The following is a 21135-nucleotide window of genomic DNA, read 5'->3' on the forward strand; positions in this document are numbered from 1 at the left end:
TCTCCCTGTGCCATGCCTCTCTCCCTGCCTGCCTCTGTCACTGTCCTTCTCTCGTTTTTTTAACGATCAGAAGAAACAAGATGCTCGCTGGATTCGGCAACTTGGTTCCGTTCATCATTTCGTTTTTTGGGGGATTTTTTTATGCTTTGTTTAACGTAACCCCACCCCCCCTTCTATTCTTTTCTAGGATTTTTTTTTATGTTTTTGTTTTTTCTTCATGGCTCGTGCCGCGCGGCCCCCCCGTGCCGTGAGGCGGAGCGCGTGGGCGGCGCAGCGCAGTACCGGAAGCCCAACCGGGGTTAATTCTCACAGGAGGCAGGGGATTAATTGTGTATGTCTGTGGATGTCTGTACGCATGTATCCGAACACCCGGATAAAATGGGAGGGGTGGGGCTGGGTGGAGAGGGGAGGGTGGGAAGTGGCTGGTTGGGGAGGGTGGGGCTGGGTGGGGGGTGGGAGGGGTGGGGCTGGGTGGGGAGGGGCTGGGTGGGGAGGGTGGGGAGGGGCTGGGTGGGGAGGTAGGGGCTGGGTGGGGGTGGGAGGGGTGGAGCTGGGTGGGGAGGGGCTGGTCACCCCGTGGTGCCCTTACAAAACTCAACGTTTAACCTACTCACGCCGGCTTGTGCCCGCCCTCACAGACGGGCATATTTGCTGAATGCACCACGTGGTGCCGCCGTTGACCCTGGCCATTGACCGAGCAACCCAACGTTCCTACCAGCTCCCTCCGCAGGAATGTGTTTCAACAAAGTGCGATCACCACGCGTGTGCATCCACTAAAAAGCGCCATTGTCAAGCCACGCGCAAGCTTCAGCGCTTTTGAATTTAAAGACATCACACGAGACGGGGGGGGGGGTGGTGTGTGAGCCAGCAACCACGCCCGGCCGCCTTTGTCTCTCCCCCCCCCCAACCCCAGAGGGACCGGTTACGTCTTTGATGGTGTTGGGTAGGGCGCATCCGTGAGCGGGAATCGAACTCGGGTGTCTGTCGGGCGCCTCTCTTCAGATGTGTTTGGCCGTGAATTGATTTGTAGTTTGTTTTGGCTGCGCGCGAGTCTATGGGTCTCTGTGTGAGTCTGTGTGAGTCTGTGATTCTGTCTCTCCGTGTGAGTCGATGGCTCTGTGAGTGTGTGGCTCTCTGTGTGAGTCGATGACTCTGTCATTTTGTGGCTCTCTGCGTGAGTCGATGGCTCTCTGTGTGAGTCGATGGCTCTCTGTGTGAGTCTATGGCTCTGAGTCTGTGGCTCTCTGTGTGAGTCGATGGCTCTGTGATTCTGTGGATCTCTGTGTGAGTCGATGGCTCTCCGTGTGAGTCTATGTCTCTGATTCTGTGGCTCTCCGTGTGAGTCGATGGCTCTCCGTGTTGCAATCTAAACGTCGTGGTATTTTTTATTCACTTTATTTTTTTCTATCTACGTGACTTTACTGAAAAAAACAGAATATGAATAAGCGGTAAGGCTCTGTGTGAACGGACAGAAGTAAGAACATCACAAAACAATGACGTGAACAATTATCGACGGATCCTACTAATGTAGTGTGTCGTAGTGTATAGTGTAGTGTATAGTGTAGTGTATAGTGTGTAGTGTAGTGTATAGTGTAGTGTATATAGTGTGGTGTAGTATATAGTGTATAGTGTAGTATATATAGTGTAGTATATATAGTGTGTAGTGTAGTGTATAGTGTAGTATATATAGTGTAGTATATATAGTGTGTAGTGTATAGTATAGTGTGTAGTGTATAGTGTAGTGTATAGTGTAGTATATATAGTGTATAGTGTAGTGTATATAGTGTGCAGTGTAGTATAGTGTAGTATATATAGTGTATAGTAGTGTATAGTGTAGTATATATATAGTGTGTAGTGTAGTGTATAGTGTAGTGTATAGTGTAGTGTAGTATATATAGTGTGTAGTGTAGTGTATAGTGTAATGTATAGTGTAGTATATATAGTGTGTAGTGTATAGTGCGTAGTGTAGTATATATAGTGTAGTATATATAGTGTAGTGTATAGTGTAGTGTATAGTGTAGTGTCTAGTGTAGTATATATAGTGCAGGGGTCGGGAACCTATGGCTCGCGAGCCAGATGTGGCTCTTTTGATGATTGCATATGGCTCGCAGATAAAACAAAATATTCTCACTTGTTTTAATCCATCCATCGATTTTTCACTGCGCATGTCCTGTTCAGGGCTGCAGGAGCAATTGTCCATTATTTTAATTGGATGATACTGGCCTACGTTTGCCGTTGCTGGGTAAAACAGGTAAACGCCCCCTTTTGAATCAGTCTGAGACTGCGTCTGCTCGGTCATTAGCTCAAAGCTAACCCTTCGACGAAGAAGATGGCGAAAAGAAAAAAAGACGACGAGTATCGTACATTTCAGGACGAATGGACCGAAGAATTCGCCTTTGTGGAGAGAGCGGGTTCTGCGGTGTGTCTAATTTGCAATGACAAAATTACATCGTTGAAACGGTCGAATGTAAAGCGGCACTTCGACACGCGCCACGCTACCTTTGCATCAAAATACCCTGCGGGAGACAGCAGAAAGAAAGCGTGCCAAGAGCTTCTGAGCAGGGTGCAAGCTAGCCAGCAGCAACTCCGCGTATGGACCCGGCAAGGTGACTATAATTCGGCTAGCTTTGCTGGTTCTTTAGCAATAGTGAGGAACGGAAAACCATTCACAGATGGCGAGTATGCTAAAACGTTCATGCTGGATGTAGCCAATGAACTTTTTGATGATCTTCCGAACAAAGACAAGATAATCAAACGGATACAAGACATGCCTCTGTCGGCAAGAACTGTTCATGATCGTACCATCGTGATGGCAAACAAAGTGGAGGAAACGCAAGTGAAGGACATAAATGCAGCGCCGTTCTTTTCTCTGGCTTTGGATGAGTCAACAGACGTGAGCCATTTGTCGCAGTTCAGCGTGATTGCAAGATATGCTGTTGGTGACACACTGCGCGAAGAAAGTCTTGCTGTTCTGCCATTAAAAGGGTCCACAAGAGGTGAGGATTTATTCAAGTCTTTCATGGAGTTTGCTCAAGAAAAAAGTCTACCTATGGTTAAACTTCTCTCAGTGTGTACTGATGGTTCTCTGTGTATGGTGGGGAAAAACAAAGGATTTGTGGCGCTTCTCCGTGAACATGAAAATAGACCCATCCTAAGTTTCCATTGCATTATACACCAGGAGGCACTTTGTGCTCAGATGTGTGACAGGCAGTTTGGCGAAGTGATGTCGCTGGTCATTCGTGTGATCAACTTTATTGTTGCCCGAGCCTTAAATGATCGCCAGTTTAAAACACTGCTGGATGAAGTTGTAAATAACTATCCTGGTCTGCTTTTGCACAGCAATGTGCGTTGGTTGTCAAGAGGGAAGGTGCTTAGCCGTTTTGCGGCTTGCCTGAACGAAATCCGGACTTTCCTTGAAATGAAAGGCGTCGGGCATCCTGAGCTAGCCGACACCGAGTGGCTCCTCAAGTTTTACTATCTCGTAGATCTGACTGAACATCTGAACCAGCTCAACGTGAAAATGCAAGGCATTGGAAATACAGTGTTATCCCTTCAACAAGCTGTATTTGCTTTTGAAAACAAGCTGGAGCTTTTCATCACGGATCTTGAAACAGGTCGTTTACTACATTTTGAAAAACTGAGCCAATTTAAAGATGCATGCACAGCAAGTGAGCCCATTCAAAACCTTGATCTCCACCAGCTAGCTGGCTGCACATCCAGTCTCCTACAGTCCTTCAAAGCACGCTTTGGAGAATTTCGTGAGCACACTCGTCTTTTTAAGTTCATCACCCATCCAAACGAGTGTTCACTGAACACAGCCGACCTGAATTACATCCCTGGTGTCTCCGTCAGAGATTTTGAAGCAGAAGTGGCTGACCTGAAGGCCTCAGACATGTGGGTGAATAAGTTCAAGTCACTGAATGAAGATTTGGAAAGAATCACACGACAGAAAGCGGAGTTGGCGAGCAAGCACATGTGGACAGAAATGAAAAAACTCCAACCCGAAGACCAGCTGATTCTCAAAACTTGGAACGCGCTTCCTGTCACATACCACACACTGCAGCGTGTGAGTATTGCTGTATTGACCATGTTTGGATCTACGTATGCATGTGAGCAGTCATTCTCACATCTTAAAAACATCAAGTCCAACCTACGATCACGTTTAACGGATGAAAGCCTCAACGCTTGCATGAAGCTTAACCTCACCAAGTACCAACCCGACTACAAAGACATCAGCAAATCCATGCAGCACCAGAAGTCGCATTAATGGTGAGTGTTATAACAACATTATTTAAAAGAATAAATTCAGAGGCTTATTATACTGACATTTAGTTGAATTCACTTTTAAAATATATTATATGGCTCTCACTGAAATAAATTTCCAAATGTTTTGCTTTCATGGCTCTCTTAGTCAAAAAGGTTCCCGACCCCTGATATAGTGTGTAGTGTATAGTGCGTAGTGTAGTATATATAGTGTAGTATATATAGTGTAGTGTATAGTGTAGTGTATAGTGTAGTGTCTAGTCTAGTGTATAGTGTGGTATACATAGTGTAGTATATATAGTGTGTAGTGTATAGTGTAGTGTATAGTGTAGTATACATAGTGTAGTATATATAGTGTGTAGTGTATAGTGTAGTGTATAGTGTAGTATACATAGTGTAGTATATATAGTGTGTAGTGTAGTGTGTAGTGTAGTACACTAGTACAGCACACTGGTGGGTTAGCGAGCCAAGCAACAACATTTGCACTCTGGATACCGTGACATTTCGCCAGCAATCACAACAACCAGCTTCATCAGGCGACAGCCACATTTGTACATTGATTTATTTACACAATCTAACCCGGCTGATATCGGTTCGCCGAAAACCAACAGCGTCAAACTATGAAAGTACCGCGGCATCGCGGGAGCGGCCGATGAAACTGGCCGGGTTCGGGGAGAAATAAAAAACTGAGACGCTGACGGGGCGCACGAAGGCTCACGGCGTTGTACGCGCCTCGTGACGCCGCTTGTTGCCTCGATAAAACAATAATATAAACCGCCGGCCGGCCGGCACATGTGGAACTCCCTTCGTGCCGGACGTCGTGACGGACCGTGCCGATGTCGCCGCTCGTTGACCCCCAGCCACGCGAGGGCGAATTTAAATTCTCCCCCCACCCCCCTCTCCCTGGCTCCCTGGCACCATGCCCAATCGCCTCCCTTCCAACGGCACATGCCGGGGGAAAGCACTGGCAGGTGAGAGACCGTCACGAGTCTAAAATAAAATAATAAAAAACTGCGTCCAGTAACAGAGAGCTCTTTCGTAAAAAAAATCCCCCCCCCCAAAAAAACAAAAGTCAAAAGCCAAACTTTGGCACTGATTGTTGGGATCACACAACAACAACAAATCTTCTTGGTTCGGTGAAGTCACGTAGAAGGGAAATAATACAATAATAAAAATAAAACATAAAATAATAAAATTCTCACGACGTCTCGGCCACAACACAAGCAGCCGAAACGTCGGGAGAATCTTATCACGTTATGTTTTATTTTTATTAATTCCCTTCTACGTGGTGACTTTACCGGAAGAACAAAGAAGATGAATCCCTGCAGTCTCCGCTACAGTCCAGATCGTCGCACGCGGGGGTTCATCCGCTCGTGAAGCCGCCCACGGCGACAATCCCCAGCGTTGCCCCGGCAACTGGAGGCACGGTAAGGTGGAGCACGGCAAGGTGGAGCACGGCAAGGTGGAGCACGGCAGGGTGGAGCACGGCAAGGTGGAGCACGGCAAGGTGGAGCACTCTCCCTCCTCGGGCACCCCCCCCCCCCCCCGCGCCGCTTCTCAAACATCTTCCTCCCCTTCCTCGTCGTCATCTTCGTCTTTGAAAACCTGCGCGGGTCAGAATAAATAAGAGAGACGGTGACCGACTCCACCCCCCCCACCCCACCCCTGGGGTGGCCAGAAGTTGCTCACCGCTCGCCCGCCCACCAATGGCTCCCTTTAAGAGTGTGCTCCTAATCTCAGCTCGTTACCTGTATAAAAGACACCTGGGAGCCAGAAATCTTTCTGATTGAGAGGGGGTCAAATACCTATTTCCCTCATTAAAATGCAAATCAATTTATAACATCTTTGACATGCGCTTTTCTGGATTTTTTTTGTTATTCTGTCTCTCGCTGTTCAAATAAACCTACCATTCAATTATAGACTGATCATTTCTTTATCAGTGGGCAAACGTACAAAATCAGCAGGGGATCAAATACTTTTTTCCCTCACTGTATACACTACACTACTATACACTACACTATACACTACACTATACACTACACAGAATACGGAGAGAGACACGGATGGAATGGGCCTCTGTGCGCGGGCGGTGTGCCACTCACGTAGCCAAGGTCGTCCTCCGCGTTTCTCCGCGGTGGCTTGGGGAGAGTGGGGGGTTCCTCCCTGCACGCATGTGGGTAGTGGAGGGGTGGTGGGGGGGTAGCGGGGGGGGGGTGGTGAGGTAGCGGGGGGGGTGGTGGGGGGGGCACAGCGGCAGGTCGTCACACAGGTAACCCCGCAGGCACCGCCAACGTCCGCCCGACGTCCGAGAGAAGCGAGCGACTCACGTGGGGCCCCAGGGCTCGTGACGACGCTACCGCTGCCGGCGGCGGCGGCAGCAGAGCAGCAGATTGGCTGCCAGGGCGAGGGACACGGTGAGGATTGCGGCTGGAATGGCCCAGCTGGCCCAGCCCGCCGCCGCCGTCTCCGCCGCCTTCTCTGCGTGGCACAACGATCCCCCGCGTGGCGTTAGCGTGCTGCTGTAGCACGACGACAACAACCATCGCGACAACAACCACCGCAATGACAACACGCGCCAGGCTAGGTGCACTTTAAGGCTCGTGCTGCTTGCACCCAGGCGTTGCGGGTTGAGGGAGTGAGATGAAGGACAGACAGAGACAAAGTTCCCCCGTAAAAGCCCTAGCAGACTGTTGGGGCAGGTGCCGCTAGCGAGTATCAGCAACTATGAAGGCCTTGATTGTGACAAACGAGGGGATGGGTGGCCAGAACAGGGACACGCACACGGACAGGCACACACACACGCACACGGACTGATATGCATGCACACGGACACACTTGCATGCACACGCACACGAACAGACACGCACCAACACACATGGTTGCACACACACACATACTAGGACACACACGCATGCAACATTCAGAGATGCGAACAAACCTGTTTGTGTGTCGAGTTGCCTGTTCGGACCGAAAGTCGTGAGTTCAACTGGCGTGCAACAGACGGCGGTGGTGGCGTCTACATCTGTAGAACGTGAAGAACCAGTGGCATCTACATCTGTAGAACGTGAAGAACCAGTGGCATCTACATCTGTAGAACGTGAAGAACCAGTGGCATCTACATCTCCAGAAAGTGAAGAAGCAGTGGCATCTACATCTCCAGAAGGTGAAGAACCAGTGACATCTACATCTGCAAAACGAGAAGAACCAGTGACATTAACATCAACAGAATACGAAAAACCAGTGGCATGTACATCTGCAGAACGTAAAGAACCAGTGGCATCTACATCTCCAGAAGGTGAAGAACCAGTGGCATCTACATCTGCAAAACGAGAAGAACCAATGGCATCTACATCTGCAGAACGTGAAGAAACAGTGGCATCTACATCTGCAAAACGAGAAGAACCAGTGGCATCTACATCTGTAGAACGTGAAGAACCAGTGGCATCTACATCTGTAGAACGTGAAGAACCAGTGGCATCTACATCTGCAAAACGAGAAGGACAAGTGGCATCTACAGAATATGAAAAACTGGTGGCATCTACATCTACAGATTATGAAGAACGAGTTGCATCTACATCTGTAGAACATGAAGAAACAATGGGATCTACATCTGTAGAATGTGAAGAACCAGTGGCATCTACATCTGTGGAATGTGAAGAGAACGTGAAGAACCAGTGGCATCTACATCTGTAGAACATGAAGAAGCAGTGGCATCTACATCTATAGAAGGTGAAGAACCAGTGACATCTACATCTGCAGAACGTGAAGAACCAGTGGCATCTACATCTGCAGAACGTGAAGAACCAGTGGCATCTACATCTGCAGAGCGTGAAGAACCAGTGGCATCTACATCTGCAGAAGATAACGAGCTTTTGGTCTCTGTGTGAGTCTATGGGTTTCTGTCTGAGTAGACTATGGGTGTCTGTGTGATGAGTCTATGGGTCTCTATGTGAGTAGTCTATGGGTCTCTGTGTGAGTAGTCTATGGGTGTCTGTGTGATGAGTCTATGGGTCTCTGTGTGAGTAATCTATGGGTGTCTGTGTGAGTAGTGATGAGTCTATGGGTCTCTGTGTGATGAGTCTATGGGTCTCTGTGTGAGTAGTCTATGGGTGTCTGTGTGAGTAGTCTATGGGTCTCTGTGTGATGAGTCTATGGGTGTCTGTGTGATGAGTCGATGGGTCTCTGTGTGATGAGTCTATGGGTCCCTGTGTGAGTAGTCTATGGGTGTCTGTGTGAGTAGTCTATGGGGCTCTGTGTGAGTAGTCTATGGGTCTCTGTGTGAGTAGTCTATGGGTCTCTGTGTGAGTAGTCTATGGGTCTCTGTGTGAGTAGTCTATGGGTGTCTGTGTGAGTAGTCTATGCGTCTCTGTGTGATGAGTCTATGGGTGTCTGTGTGAGTAGTCTATGGGTCTCTGTGTGAGTAGTCTATGGGTGTCTGTGTGAGTAGTCTATGAGTCTCTGTGTGATGAGTCTATGGGTGTCTGTGTGATGAGTCGATGGGTCTCTGTGTGATGAGTCTATGGGTCTCTGTGTGCGTAGTCTATGGGTCTCTGTGTGATGAGTCTATGGGTGTCTGTGTGATGAGTCGATGGGTCTCTGTGTGATGAGTATATGGGTCTCTGTGTGAGTAGTCTATGGGTCTCTGTGTGATGAGTATATGGGTCTCTGTGTGAGTAGTCTATGGGTCTCTGTGTGAGTAGTCTATGGGTCTCTGTGTGAGTAGTCTATGGGTGTCTGTGTGAGTAGTCTATGGGTCTCTGTGTGATGAGTCTATGGGTCTCTGTGTGAGTAGTCTATGGGTCTCTGTGTGAGTAGTCTATGGGTCTCTGTGTGAGTAGTCTATGGGTGTCTGTGTGATGAGTCGATGGGTGTCTGTGTGATGAGTCTATGGGTCTCTGTGTGAGTAGTCTATGGGTCTCTGTGTGAGTAGTCTATGGGTCTCTGTGTGAGTAGTCTATGGGTGTCTGTGTGAGTAGTCTGAGTCTCTGTGTGAGTAGTCTATGGGTCTCTGTGTGAGTAGTCTATGGGTGTCTGTGTGATGAGTCGATGGGTGTCTGTGTGATGAGTCTATGGGTCTCTGTGTGAGTAGTCTATGGGTCTCTGTGTGAGTAGTCTATGGGTATCTGTGTGAGTATTCTATGGGTGTCTGTGTGAGTAGTCTGAGTCTCTGTGTGAGTAGTCTATGGGTCTCTGTGTGAGTAGTCTATGAGTGTCTGTGTGAGTAGTCTATGGGTGTCTGTGTGATGAGTCGATGGGTCTCTGTGTGATGAGTCTATGGGCCTCTGTGTGAGTAGTCTATGGGTCTCTGTGTGAATAGTCTATGGGTCTCTGTGTGAGTAGTCTATGAGTGTCTGTGTGAGTAGTCTATGGGTGTCTGTGTGATGAGTCGATGGGTCTCTGTGTGATGAGTCTATGGGTGTCTGTGTGATGAGTCGATGGGTCTCTGTGTGATGAGTCTATGGGTCTCTGTGTGAGTAGTCTATGGGTGTCTGTGTGATGAGTCTATGGGTCTCTGTGTGGTGAGTCTATGGGTCTCTGTGTGAGTAGTCTATGGGTCTCTGTGTGATGAGTCTATGGGTCTCTGTGTGGGGCAGTGCCAATTCTCACCGATGACAGAGAGGTTGACCCTCCCCTCGAAGTTGCCGTGGGGGAAGGTGGCCACACGACAGAGGAAGAGGCCCCCGTCGCCATGACGCACGTCCAGCAGCTCCAGCGAGACGTCGCCGGGCGGCCCCCCACTGCGGAACCGCAGTCGGCCCGCGAGGGACGAGTTGGAGTACGCCGTGCCGTGCAGCGGGCTGAGCGCGGCCAAATTGGCCCCCGCCCAGACGTCGTCACGGGAGGCCTTCAGCCAGTTGGCCTGCACCACCACCACGGCCGCACCCCACAGGACGCAGCGCAGCACCGCCACCTTCTGGCCGACGACCGCCGTGACCTGGCCGTCCGTTTCAACACCCACACGAGGGGCTGGGTGGGAAGACCACACAAAGACCCACACACACAGTGCGCTAACCACTGCACCACCACTCCCCACACTCACACACACTGTGTGCTAACCACTGCACCACCACTCCCCACACACAGTGCGCTAACCACTGCACCACCACTTCCCACACACTCACACACACAGTGTGCTAACCACTGCACCACCACTCCCCACACACATACACTGCGCTAACCACTGCACCACCACTTCCCACCCACACAGTGCGCTAACCACTGCACCACCACTCCCCAAACACACACACAGTGCGCTAACCACTGCCCCACCACTCCCCCTTCACACACACAGTGCGCTAACCACTGCACCACCACTCCCCACACAATCACACAGTTCGCTAACCACTGCACCACCACTTCCCCTTCACACACAGTGCGCTAACCACTGCACCACCACTCCCCACACACACAGTGCGCTAACCACTGCACCACCACTCCCCACACACTCACACAGTGCGCTAACCACTGCACCACCACTCACACACACTGCGCTAACCACTGCACCACCACTCCCCCTGCGCTAACCACTGCACCACCACTCCCCACACACTCACTCACACACAGTGCGCTAACCACTGCACCACCGCTCCCCCCACAATCACACAAACTGGCACCCGATTTATCGATCACCTCCGGCTCTGTTCACCGTGGCTGCTGCACGTGACGAGGTGGTGGTGGTGGAGGAGGAGAGGCAGGATGAAGGAGAAGAGTAGGCCAAGTTTGTAGAGTTTCGACATCGCCATGAACCCCACACGCAGCCACGCGTTCTCCTCACCCAAGCCATGTGCTGAGAAAATCGATTCAAGGTTAAATTAAAACTCGGATCGATTCTATGGGGATAACAAATGCGAATTGATAGTGGTCAAAAATGAAGCCGATGGCATCGATCCCTATTGGGACTGCATTGGAATTGACGTTGGTCGTGAGTGGAAAATGTAATCGAATACATTTTCGATAACATGGGAATTATAGTGATTTGTTCTAATGAAATGGATTCACATTAGGACAGGTGTCTTTTATACAGGTAACAAGCTGAGATTAGGAGCACTCCCTTTAAGAGTGTGCTCCTAATCTCAGCTCGTTACCTGTATAAAAGACACCTGGGAGCCAGGAATCTTTCTGATTGAGAGGGGGTCAAATGCTTATTCCCTCATTAAAATGCAAATCAATTTATAACATTTTTGACATGCGTTTTTCTGGATTTTGTTGTTGTTATTCTGTCTCTCACTGTTCAAATAAACCTACCATTAAAATTAGAGACTGATCATTTCTTTGTCAGTGGGCAAACGTACAAAATCAGCAGGGGATCAAATACTTTTTTCCCTCACTGTACGTATATTACTGAGTAGCGAAACTTTGGGGCTAATGATGTGAAGTGATAGGCAACTAAGCCATTAAAATAATCATATATGTTGAACTTTCGCACCGTACGTAGCCAACTGTGCTGATCGGATGTGCGGAACAATGTGTCGCAAGGTGGTCGGGCGGTGGGACAGGAGTTATGTTTATGAAACGGTGGCATGTGTGGCTCCAATTGGTGGGTTAATACAGTAGCTGGAAAATGCCATCTTTGCTTTGCCAGCATCAGTTGTTTATGGGCCAAGTGCTTTCCTGGAACATTTGGAATGCGGAGGCAATATCTTCATCAGAGCTTCTTCCGGGAGGTAGGAATAAAGTCCACTCAGCTTTTCTGCAGTGAGCATCCAACTCACAATCCATCTCACAATCAAGGCGATGAGTTCACACCCGAGTCTGGGATCAATTTAGCCCCTCATCTCTGCAAGCACAATAAAACGAGGATCCCATTATAGATAGCGGGTTGCCTTCGAGAGGACTGACTCCCCACCATGGGGAATGGGGAGTGTTCACCGCTGACTCAACGGAGGTGAGCACCACAGCGGCAGCCGTAACAATCGGCCACGAGTTTCTACATTACAACAAAGTTCCTGATTATAAATTCATCGCTTGCAACCTGAAACTGGGAACGCGAAAAAAAACCGCCCAAAGGTAGAGCTTTTTTTTTTTGCGGTAGAGGCGGGGGGCGACTTTTGGCCGAGATTACTTGAGACGAGGTCAACGTTAGACGACCCCCGTGTCCTTGACGACCCCACTCAGTCGACACACGGGGCCCAACTCTTCTTCGCTGTGCAGGAGAGGTCGGGGTCCACTTAGGCTATCGGCAAGTCTAAAGCCTCGCCCCGGTTTGCTTACCAGGACGTCTGCCCCACGACCGGGCTGAAGGTAATGTGGGACACAAAAAAAACACAAAGGTCCCCTCGTATAGCATTAACAGACTGTTGGGGCAAGTGCTGCTAGCCAGCGTCTATGAAGGCCGGCACTGTGGCACGCGAGGGGGTGGGCAGCACCACGCCCGGTCGCCACCTTTGTCTCCCCGCAGTGGCGATGTTTACACACCTCATCAGATACTAATTTGAGTCCGAGTCGACCTCGGGGAGACCCAGGACCGGTTCAGATAATCGTCACCGGTGTTGGCCGTGAGCGGGAATCGAACTTGGGCAGCCGGGTTCGTGATGCAGTGCACTAACTGCTACACTACATGGGACACAGATGCAGGCACACACACACACAAAGATACACACACACGCACACCAACACTGGGCGAAGTAATGAATACGATGAAATAGCGACGTCTTCTTCCACAGTCATTCTACTTATATGATTTGGGTTGCCATCTCTGAGGGACAAACCACTTAAACATATCGTGAGAATAATACGTTGTATGAGCTGAAAATGGGAGGAACCACGTGTTAATGCATCATCTCGTGTAGTTGTAATCTTACGTAACTGACAAAAAAACTAGACTTTTAACTTTCCCCGGGGGGAACAGTTTACTGGATTCCCAGCACAGCCACGATTATGGGAGAAAACCAGGACAAGGTGGCAACGCTATAACAACAACAATAATAATATAACCCAGACGTGGGTGTTGATGTCGTGGGGTCGCTTATGTCTGCAGCCGCACCAGTCGGCCAAATGGTCGCAACGCCGTGCGATGTAGGGAAAGGCGCCGCCGAACGCAACCCCCTCGTGGTGCACTTCAGAGGACTCAATGATCAACTTCGTTGGTCTCCGAGATAAACAGGATCAGCGCGCGCTGAATGGTTCGAGCGGCGTTGAACTTCTTCGCACGTGCGCACGTGGCGAACCACGCTCGCTGTGATCGTTCGCGCTGGCCGTCTTGTCATACGCGTAGGGGCATTTAAGCTGTCACGTCGTTCGTGCTGCTGTTGATCCGTGGGGGTGAAGGGGGAGGTGGAGGAGGGGGTTCCGTGAGGGTGCAGAAAACATAAATAGGCGGGCCCACTGCATGCGGTGTTCATTATGGACGCGCCGCGCCGGCTAAAGGACGGGAAGTCGTTTCACTCTTAGGAAGGAGGGGCATTGAGAGAGAGAGAGAGACGCACACGGAGCAAAGCTTAAGAAATGGAGACCTACTACCCGAAGGCGAAGGGCCTGGAAACGGGATCCGGCTCGGATGGAACATGCAGAGACGGATCTCCCGGCAGTCAGCCACCCACTCACCCACCCGCCCACTCACCCAGCCACTCACAACAACCGCCACTAATTGGCGGTGACGTCACCACGACGCTTGTGCCAGGCTCACGTGGTTAGCATTAATTAATTAAACCATCTCCACCTTCAATTAATTACTGCTTACCACGTGACCCTGGCACAAGCGTCGTGGTGACGTCACCGCCAATTAGTGGCGGTTGTTGTGAGTGGCTGGGTGAGTGGCTGGGTGAGCGAGCAGGTGAGTGAGTGGGTGAGTGGCTGAGAGAGTGGGTGAGTGGGTGGGTGAGCGTGTGGGCGACTGGGTGAGTGGGTGGTGAGTGTGTGGGTGAGTGGGTGGTGAGTGTGTGAGCGACTGGGTGAGTGAGTGTGTGGGTGGGTGAGTGACTGGGTGAGTGAGTGTGTGAGGTGAGTGTGTGAGCGACTGGGTGAGCGACTAGGTGAGTGTGTGGGTGGATTAGTGGGTGGGTGACTGTGTGAGTGAGCAACTGGGTGAGCAACTGGGTAAGTGAGTGGGTGAGTGAGTGTGCGTGCGACTGGGTGAGTGAGGGGGTGGGTGAGTGTGTAGATGAGTATGTGAGCGACTGGACGAGTGAGTGTATGAGTGTCTGAGTGAGTGGGTGGGTGAGCGACTGGGTGAGTGTCTGGGTGAGTGGGTGAGTTTGGCGCAGTAGGAGGCACAGGTGGTGCATCAGCCACTCATCTCAGTCAGTCGACCCGTGGCATCTGGGTCTGCCCCGTGACCTGCCAGCGGGCGTTCGACACTTCACGTGGCCTCAGGGTGCACATAGCCTGGCACAAGCGTCGTGGTGACGTCACCGCCACTTAGTGGCGAATGGCGGTTGTTGTTGTTGTCAAAAACAACTCCCTACCTCCACGTGGTGCCGGACAGTGCTGTGGGGTGGAGGGCCAATTCCAATCGGCCTCTTCTGTCAGGGCATTTGCGACCACTATAGTGGCTAATTAATTGAAGGTGGAGGGGCTGGTAACCCCTCCACCTTCATTTACTTAATTGAAGGTGGAGGGGTTACCCACTCACCCACCCACTCACCCAGACACTCACACATCCACCCACTCACCCAGTCGCCCACCCACTCACCCAGACACTCACCCAGACACTCACCACCCACTCACTCACCCGCCCACACACATCCACCCACTCACCCAGTCGCCCACACACCCAGCCACTCACAACAATCGTCACTAATTGGCGGTGACGTCACCACGACGCATGTGCCAGGCTCACGTGGTTAGCAGTAATTAATTAATTAAGCCCCTCTCCACCTTCAATTAATTAACCCCTCCACCTTCAATTGATTACCGCTAACCACGTGAGCCTGGCACAAGCGTCGTGGTGACGTCACCGCCAATTAGTGGCGATTGTTGTGAGTGAGTGGCTGGGTGAGTGGCTGGGTGAGCGAGCAGGTGAGTGAGTGGGTGAGTGGCTGGGTGAGCGAGCGGGTGAGTGAGTGGGTGAGTGGCTGAGAGAGTGGGTGAGTGAGTGGGTGAGCGTGTGGGCAACTGGGTGAGTGGGTGGGTGAGTGGGTGGTGAGTGTGTGAGCGACTGGGTTAGTGTGTGGGTGGGTGAGTGAGTGGGTGAGTGAGTGTGTGAGGTGAGTGTGTGAGCGACTGGGTGAGTGAGTGTGTGGGTGGGTGAGTGAGTGAGTGAGTGGGTGAATGAGTGAGTGTGTGAGGTGAGTGTGTGGGCGACTGGGTGAGTGGGTGGGTGAGTGGGTGGTGAGTGTGTGAGCGACTGGCTGAGTGAGTGTGTAGGTGAGTGGGTGAGTGAGTGAGTGTGTGAGGTGAGTGTGTGAGCGACTGGGTGAGCGACTAGGTGAGTGTGTAGGTGGATGAGTAGGTGGGTGACTGTGTGAGTGAGTGAGCAACTGGGTGAGCAACTGGGTGAGTGAGTGTGTGAGGTGAGTGTGTTGGCGACTGGGTGAGTGGGTGGGTGAGTGATTGGGTGAGTGGGTGGGTGAGTGGGTGGTGAGTGTGTGAGCGACTGGGTGAGTGAGTGTGTGGGTGAGTGGGTGAGTGAGTGAGTGTGTGAGGTGAGTGTGTGAGCAACTAGGTGAGCGACTAGGTGAGTGTGTGGGTGGATGAGTGGGTGGGTGACTGTGTGAGTGAGTGAGCAACTGGGTGAGCAACTGGGTGAGTGAGTGGGTGTGTGAGTGATTGTGTGTGCGACTGGGTGAGTGAGTGGGTGGGTGTGTGAGCGAATGGGTGAGTGTGTGAGTGAGTGAGCGACTGGGTGAGTGTGTGGGTGGGTGAGTGGGGTAGATGAGTATGTGAGCGACTGGACGAGTGAGTGTATGAGTGGTTGGGTGAGTGTGTGGGTGGGTGAGTGGTTGAGTGAGTGGGCGAGTCAGTGAGCAAGTGAGTGGGTGAGTGAGTGGGTGAGCCAGCAGGTGAGTGATTGGGTGAGTGGCTGAGTGAGTGGGTGAGTAAATGGGTGGGTGAATGTGTGAGTGACTCGGTGAGTGAGTGGATGAGTGAGGAGGGGTACTGCGGAGGGTGGGGGGGTGTACAGGGGGTGAGGGGTAATGATTATTATACAAGGCGGTCCAAAAGTTAGGACACAGTTTCTTGGGTTTCTCTTTAAGTTCATTGTCATTTTTCGAGTTTATAAAGTTTAACACGTAGGCTTTCGCGACCAATATTCATAATAAAGGTTTTTGGGTTAGATCGCGTTATTTATAAATGTGTCGTAACCCTCCACCACCCGACACGGCCAATCAGCAAAAAAAGTGTCACGTTGACAAAAGACAAATAGTTCACTACTTTAGCCCACCGGTGTGTTAAAGAGTGAATCCACAACATTTACAGTTTGAGTAGTGTGACGTTTCGCTGGTAATTACATCCAGCATCATCGGGCAATTCGCCAGAATGGTAAAGCCCTTTCCACTTGCTCCCGGTCTTAAATAGAGCAGCAGCAGGGTGACGTCATCATTTAACTCATATCAGGTGCAGTGATTTGAGGCGGAGGGGGGGGTATTGTAATTATATAATCGAATAGTAATCAGTCAATGGTTATGATTAGTAATGAGTTGTAGATTAGTAATTAGTTGTAATGTGTTAGTGATTATATGCTATGTTAGTAATCCGTTAATTAGTATGTGTTTCCCCTATAAGGAATTGTAATATGTATTATTTAATAATACGCTTCCAGGCCGCACTAAGCCTGTAGCTGTTAGAGCGATTAAAGTTATTTTTATTCCTCTCAATTTCAATGGATTCTCTAATTAGTCTTTGCCAGTAATAATTAGTTTTACACAACACTTCAACGTTATCAAAATGAATTGAGTGTCCTTGTTGACAAGCATGTTCTGCCACTGCCGACAGTTGTGTTTGAGATAATTTAATATTTCTCTGATGTTCTTTTAGTCTTACGCTGATGCTACGTCCCGTCTGTCCAATATAGCATCTGCTACATAAACAATCCGATATACACCTTCTGTTGATAATTTAGGTAATGCGTCTTTAGTGCAAGATACTAGTTTTTGAATTTTGTGTACTGTACCAAATCTTACTGTAATGTTTTGCTTTTGCAAAACACGGGCTAATTTGTCAGTTACTCCTGAGATATATGGAATTTTTATTGTTTTAACAATCTGATCGCTTTCAGCAGTATTGCTTTGCGATCGTGATTTGGCATTCAGTGCTCTGTTGATTTGAGCATTATTGTAGCCATTCTGTCGTAGTGCGTCTTTAACATGTGTAGAGGTGTTAACTACGCGCTGTTGCGTAACCTGCGTTGCCACCAGGGCGGTGCAGCATTACCCCTGGGTACAACGGTTGGGGTCAGTCGAGGTGAAACGGATCGTGGCCAGGGTTTGGGGCGAACCAATCAGACAGTTCCACGTGGGAATGTGTGATTGGTTCTGCCTGGCCACGAAGGGGTATAAGACGGGTGACCCAACGGACCTCGGGGAGTTCTCTCCCTGCACGAAGACAGAAGACTGGGCTGAAGCCTAGCTAGGACCCTGGACCAGCCTCCCAGCCCTTCTAAGGGCTAAGGCTCGGCATACCCAGTGGTCAGGACCCACCGGGCCAGCGGTGGGTCAGATAGCCTCCCCTAGGTCCTAGCCGGAGGACTAGGATAGCGGTAGACGTGTGAGTCCCGCCAAGTCCGGAGGTTGTACCTCCTTAGGTATCAAGGAGGTTAGCGGTAGACGTGTGAGTCCCGCCAGGTCCGGAGGCTGTACCTCCCTAGGGTATCGGGTGAGGGGACCGAATATCCCTCTGTGTGTGTTAAGCGTTGTATAAGGAAATAATACAATAAACAGAGTGTGCCTCCTAAAGAAGTCTGCTCGTCCTTACAACACTACAACTGGAGTCAGAAGTGGTTGGAAATGGAAACCAGAAGTTCAGCCCACGCGCGGAGCCAGAACGAAGATAACGCTGTCTCACCTCCAAGCACCGCCAGCTTCGCTGAAAACGCTGCCGTGTTGACGGCCGCCCAGCCACCGGTTGAGCAGCCGGTTGCTCCCCCTGCCATGGGGGACGGACTCAGGGCAGCACACGGCCGTCTCGCTCAACTCCTACACACCGCGGCCTCCATTCTCGAAGAGATCAACTTGGAGGTTGCGGGCGGGCCGAGTCAGCCGCCGGCGGACGTTCCCGCCATCGGCCGGGGCAGACATTTTGATTTTCCCGCCGGGGAACCACGTGATTCCGCCGGAAGTGGAAGCCAGGGGCATCCTGGGAACGCGGGGGGCCAATCACAACCCGCAACGTCATCAGCACGCGACGTGTGGATTCAAGTTCCTCAGCGGACGCCGCGTCATCACTGTACCGACACGGTACAGTAGACTCTATCGGCCGGGAAATCGCCGATCTCCGGCTCGAGACGGTACAAGCTGAGGGGGAGACGACGTCCGCCCTCCAACAACGCCTGCCCATCTTCCGAGAATTCACATCTGAAGGGGGCGACTGGGCGGCGTTCCAGCGTCGCTTCCTGAGCCACCAAGAGATGGTGGGCTGGTCGGACGCACAGGCGCTCCGAGCACTACCGGCCACTTTGGATGACGACGCTCTCGCCTCGCTCCTCACCATCCCCAGGCAACAAAGGGCGACTCTTCAATCGGCCCTCCGACGGATGTCCGACGTGTACGGGCCTCCATCCGACGTCCGCAGCCGATTTTACGACAGGCGACGCCGCCCTAAAGAGTCTCCGTTGGCATTCCGGACCGCTCTACTGGCGATGGCAAGAGCGGGTTACCCTCGCATGGACGACGAGGCCATCGATGCCATCGTTCTCCAGAAGATGCTGGAGCTGGCGCGCGAGCTGCGCATCGTCATCCAAGCGGTGGACGACGACAGTATGTGCTCGCTACGAGCCGCTCGGTGCATCCACGCACATCTGCTGCTCCACACGGAATCGACCATCGCCGCCTCGGCTTCGACGTCGGAGCCTGCCAGCAGGGACGCCGAGTTCTCCCCCGACCGGGCCTTCATGGCGACCAGGTCAACGGGCCGGCGATCGTCCGACCACGCTGGTCGCCGCAACGACCAGCAGCGGGGACGGCCTGCTCCACGCGGCGACGTGACGTGCTTCAACTGTGGCCGACGAGGCCACATCTCCTCTGACTGCCGTGCGCCTCGACGACGCCCCTCCGCATCCCGGGGCCAGGACTACAGGACGTCCACGGCATCGCGGCAAAACCAGGCAAGTCGCGACGCCTCTCACGCTCGGCCCTCATTCACACCATACACACTGCAACGCACCATAAGAAGGGCTCGCGATTCGGCGTGTGATGGGGGGTATTCTGGCGTTTGTTCGCGGCCACTCGGACATGGGCAGTGGTCTGAGTTGGCCCATAGGGTAGTCGCGGCGACGGCAGGTTCGTCCGTGGTTGTCGGATCAATCGAGGGTGTGGAATTTCGCGTGTTGGTCGATACTGGTGCGTCGGCTACGATCATTTCGGATCTGATTTACAATATACTGCCCGTACGATGCCGCCCCTTGGAACGGGTTTCTATCCTGTGTTTCGCCGCTAATGGCAGTTCACTTGGCATTATTGGGCAAATTCGGGCGCAAATTTCCATTGGAGACATTAAATTAGCAGGGCCTATTTTGGTCTCTTCTTCCCTCGCCGTGCCGTGTTTGTTAGGCACTGATTTTCTCACGAAAATGCCTATTAAGATCCTTGTAGATCAAGGCTGCATCGAACTCCCGTCGGGTCGACGGATGGCGTTCTTGCCCACACCCTCACATCTGCGCATGGCTAGTGCCTCGGTGCAGGCGTTTGTTGCGAGCACAGTCCGCATTCCGCCAGTGACACAAATGCTCGTGCCCTTGCAACTTAAAAAACCGCTAGCCCCGGAGGCCTCGGCACATGGCATTTTGCTGGGGCCTTCAAACGCAGCTGCTAAGGGGTTAGATTTGGTGGCTGCACAGACCCTCGTAGCAGCCGACAGGGAGCCGTTCTTGCAGGTTTTGAATGTCGGATTGTCCACAACCGTCATTCCGCAAGGAACTGTGCTCGCTCACGCGACCCCGGTGCCGTTGGGGACCGGAGTCGCGGGACACGTGCATGCCACGCCGCAGGTCCTACCTCCTTCCGAATCGGATGAGAGATGGTTGGACGCGCTCTGCACAGACACGGGTGATCTGTCTCATTCGCAGCGATTTAAATTGCGCGCTCTTCTGCGAGAATTTTCCGATGTCTTTAGTAAATCTAAATTTGATATTGGCTGCACCAAGCTGCTGCGTCACCACATTGATACTGGTGACGCTGCCCCGATTCGATAAAACCCGTTTCGGCTTAGCCCGGCGGAGAAACAGTATGTTAAATTGGCTGTGGATGACATGCTGAAGGCCGATATAATTTCTCCCTCCACTAGTCCCTGGGGTGCTCCAATAGTGCTGGTCAAAAAGCACGATGGCAGTCTCCGTTTTTGCGTTGATTTTCGGCGCCTAAATAAAATCTCGGTAGCGGACGCCTACCCTCTCCCTCGTATGGACGAGTCATTGGATGCCCTGGCAGGGGCGCACTATTTCTCCACCTTGGACCTTCTGTCGGGGTTTTGGCAACTCCCCCTCGACGAATCGTCAAAACCTAAGACTGCTTTTCGGACACCACAGGGCCTTTTCGAGTTTAATAGATTGTCCATGGGTCTCCACTCGGCCCCAGCGACGTTCCAGAGGCTCATGGAGCTGGTCCTCGCTGGGCTCCAGTGGGACTCATGTCTCATTTATCTTGACGACGTCATCGTCTTTAGCCGCACGTTCGGCGAACACATCGAACGGTTGCGTGCTGTCTTCTTGAAAATGCGGGCCGCTAACTTGAAATTCAAGCCGCAGAAGTGTCACCTTCTGCGTGAGTCTGTGCGCTATCT

General features: G+C 51.5%; 1 protein-coding gene across 2 annotated transcripts; it reads right to left on the reverse strand.

The window, feature by feature from the left end:
• Positions 1-4807: 4807 nt before the first annotated feature.
• LOC142910191 (uncharacterized) lies at positions 4808-13816 on the reverse strand. Of its 2 annotated transcripts, none has more exons than XM_076059875.1 (7): positions 13723-13816; positions 10910-11050; positions 9871-10230; positions 7202-7450; positions 6591-6741; positions 6366-6426; positions 4808-5868 (listed from the first exon to the last, which is right to left on the reverse strand). In XM_076059875.1, exons 1-5 carry the CDS (start codon positions 13766-13768, stop codon positions 6617-6619), a joined length of 921 nt encoding a protein of 306 aa, XP_075915990.1. In that variant the 5' UTR covers positions 13769-13816; the 3' UTR covers positions 4808-5868; positions 6366-6426; positions 6591-6616. The 2 variants fall into 2 exon arrangements, with proteins under 2 accessions (XP_075915990.1, XP_075915991.1); XM_076059876.1 differs by having other exon boundaries at positions 10894-11050; positions 13723-13806.
• Positions 13817-21135: the final 7319 nt, after the last annotated feature.

This window comes from Petromyzon marinus, unplaced genomic scaffold (genome assembly GCF_048934315.1).
Source record: "Petromyzon marinus isolate PM22_M1 ecotype Great Lakes invasive population unplaced genomic scaffold, UKy_Petmar_22M1.pri1.0 PM_G_Scaffold_14, whole genome shotgun sequence".
Taxonomy (NCBI): Eukaryota; Metazoa; Chordata; class Hyperoartia; order Petromyzontiformes; family Petromyzontidae; genus Petromyzon; species Petromyzon marinus.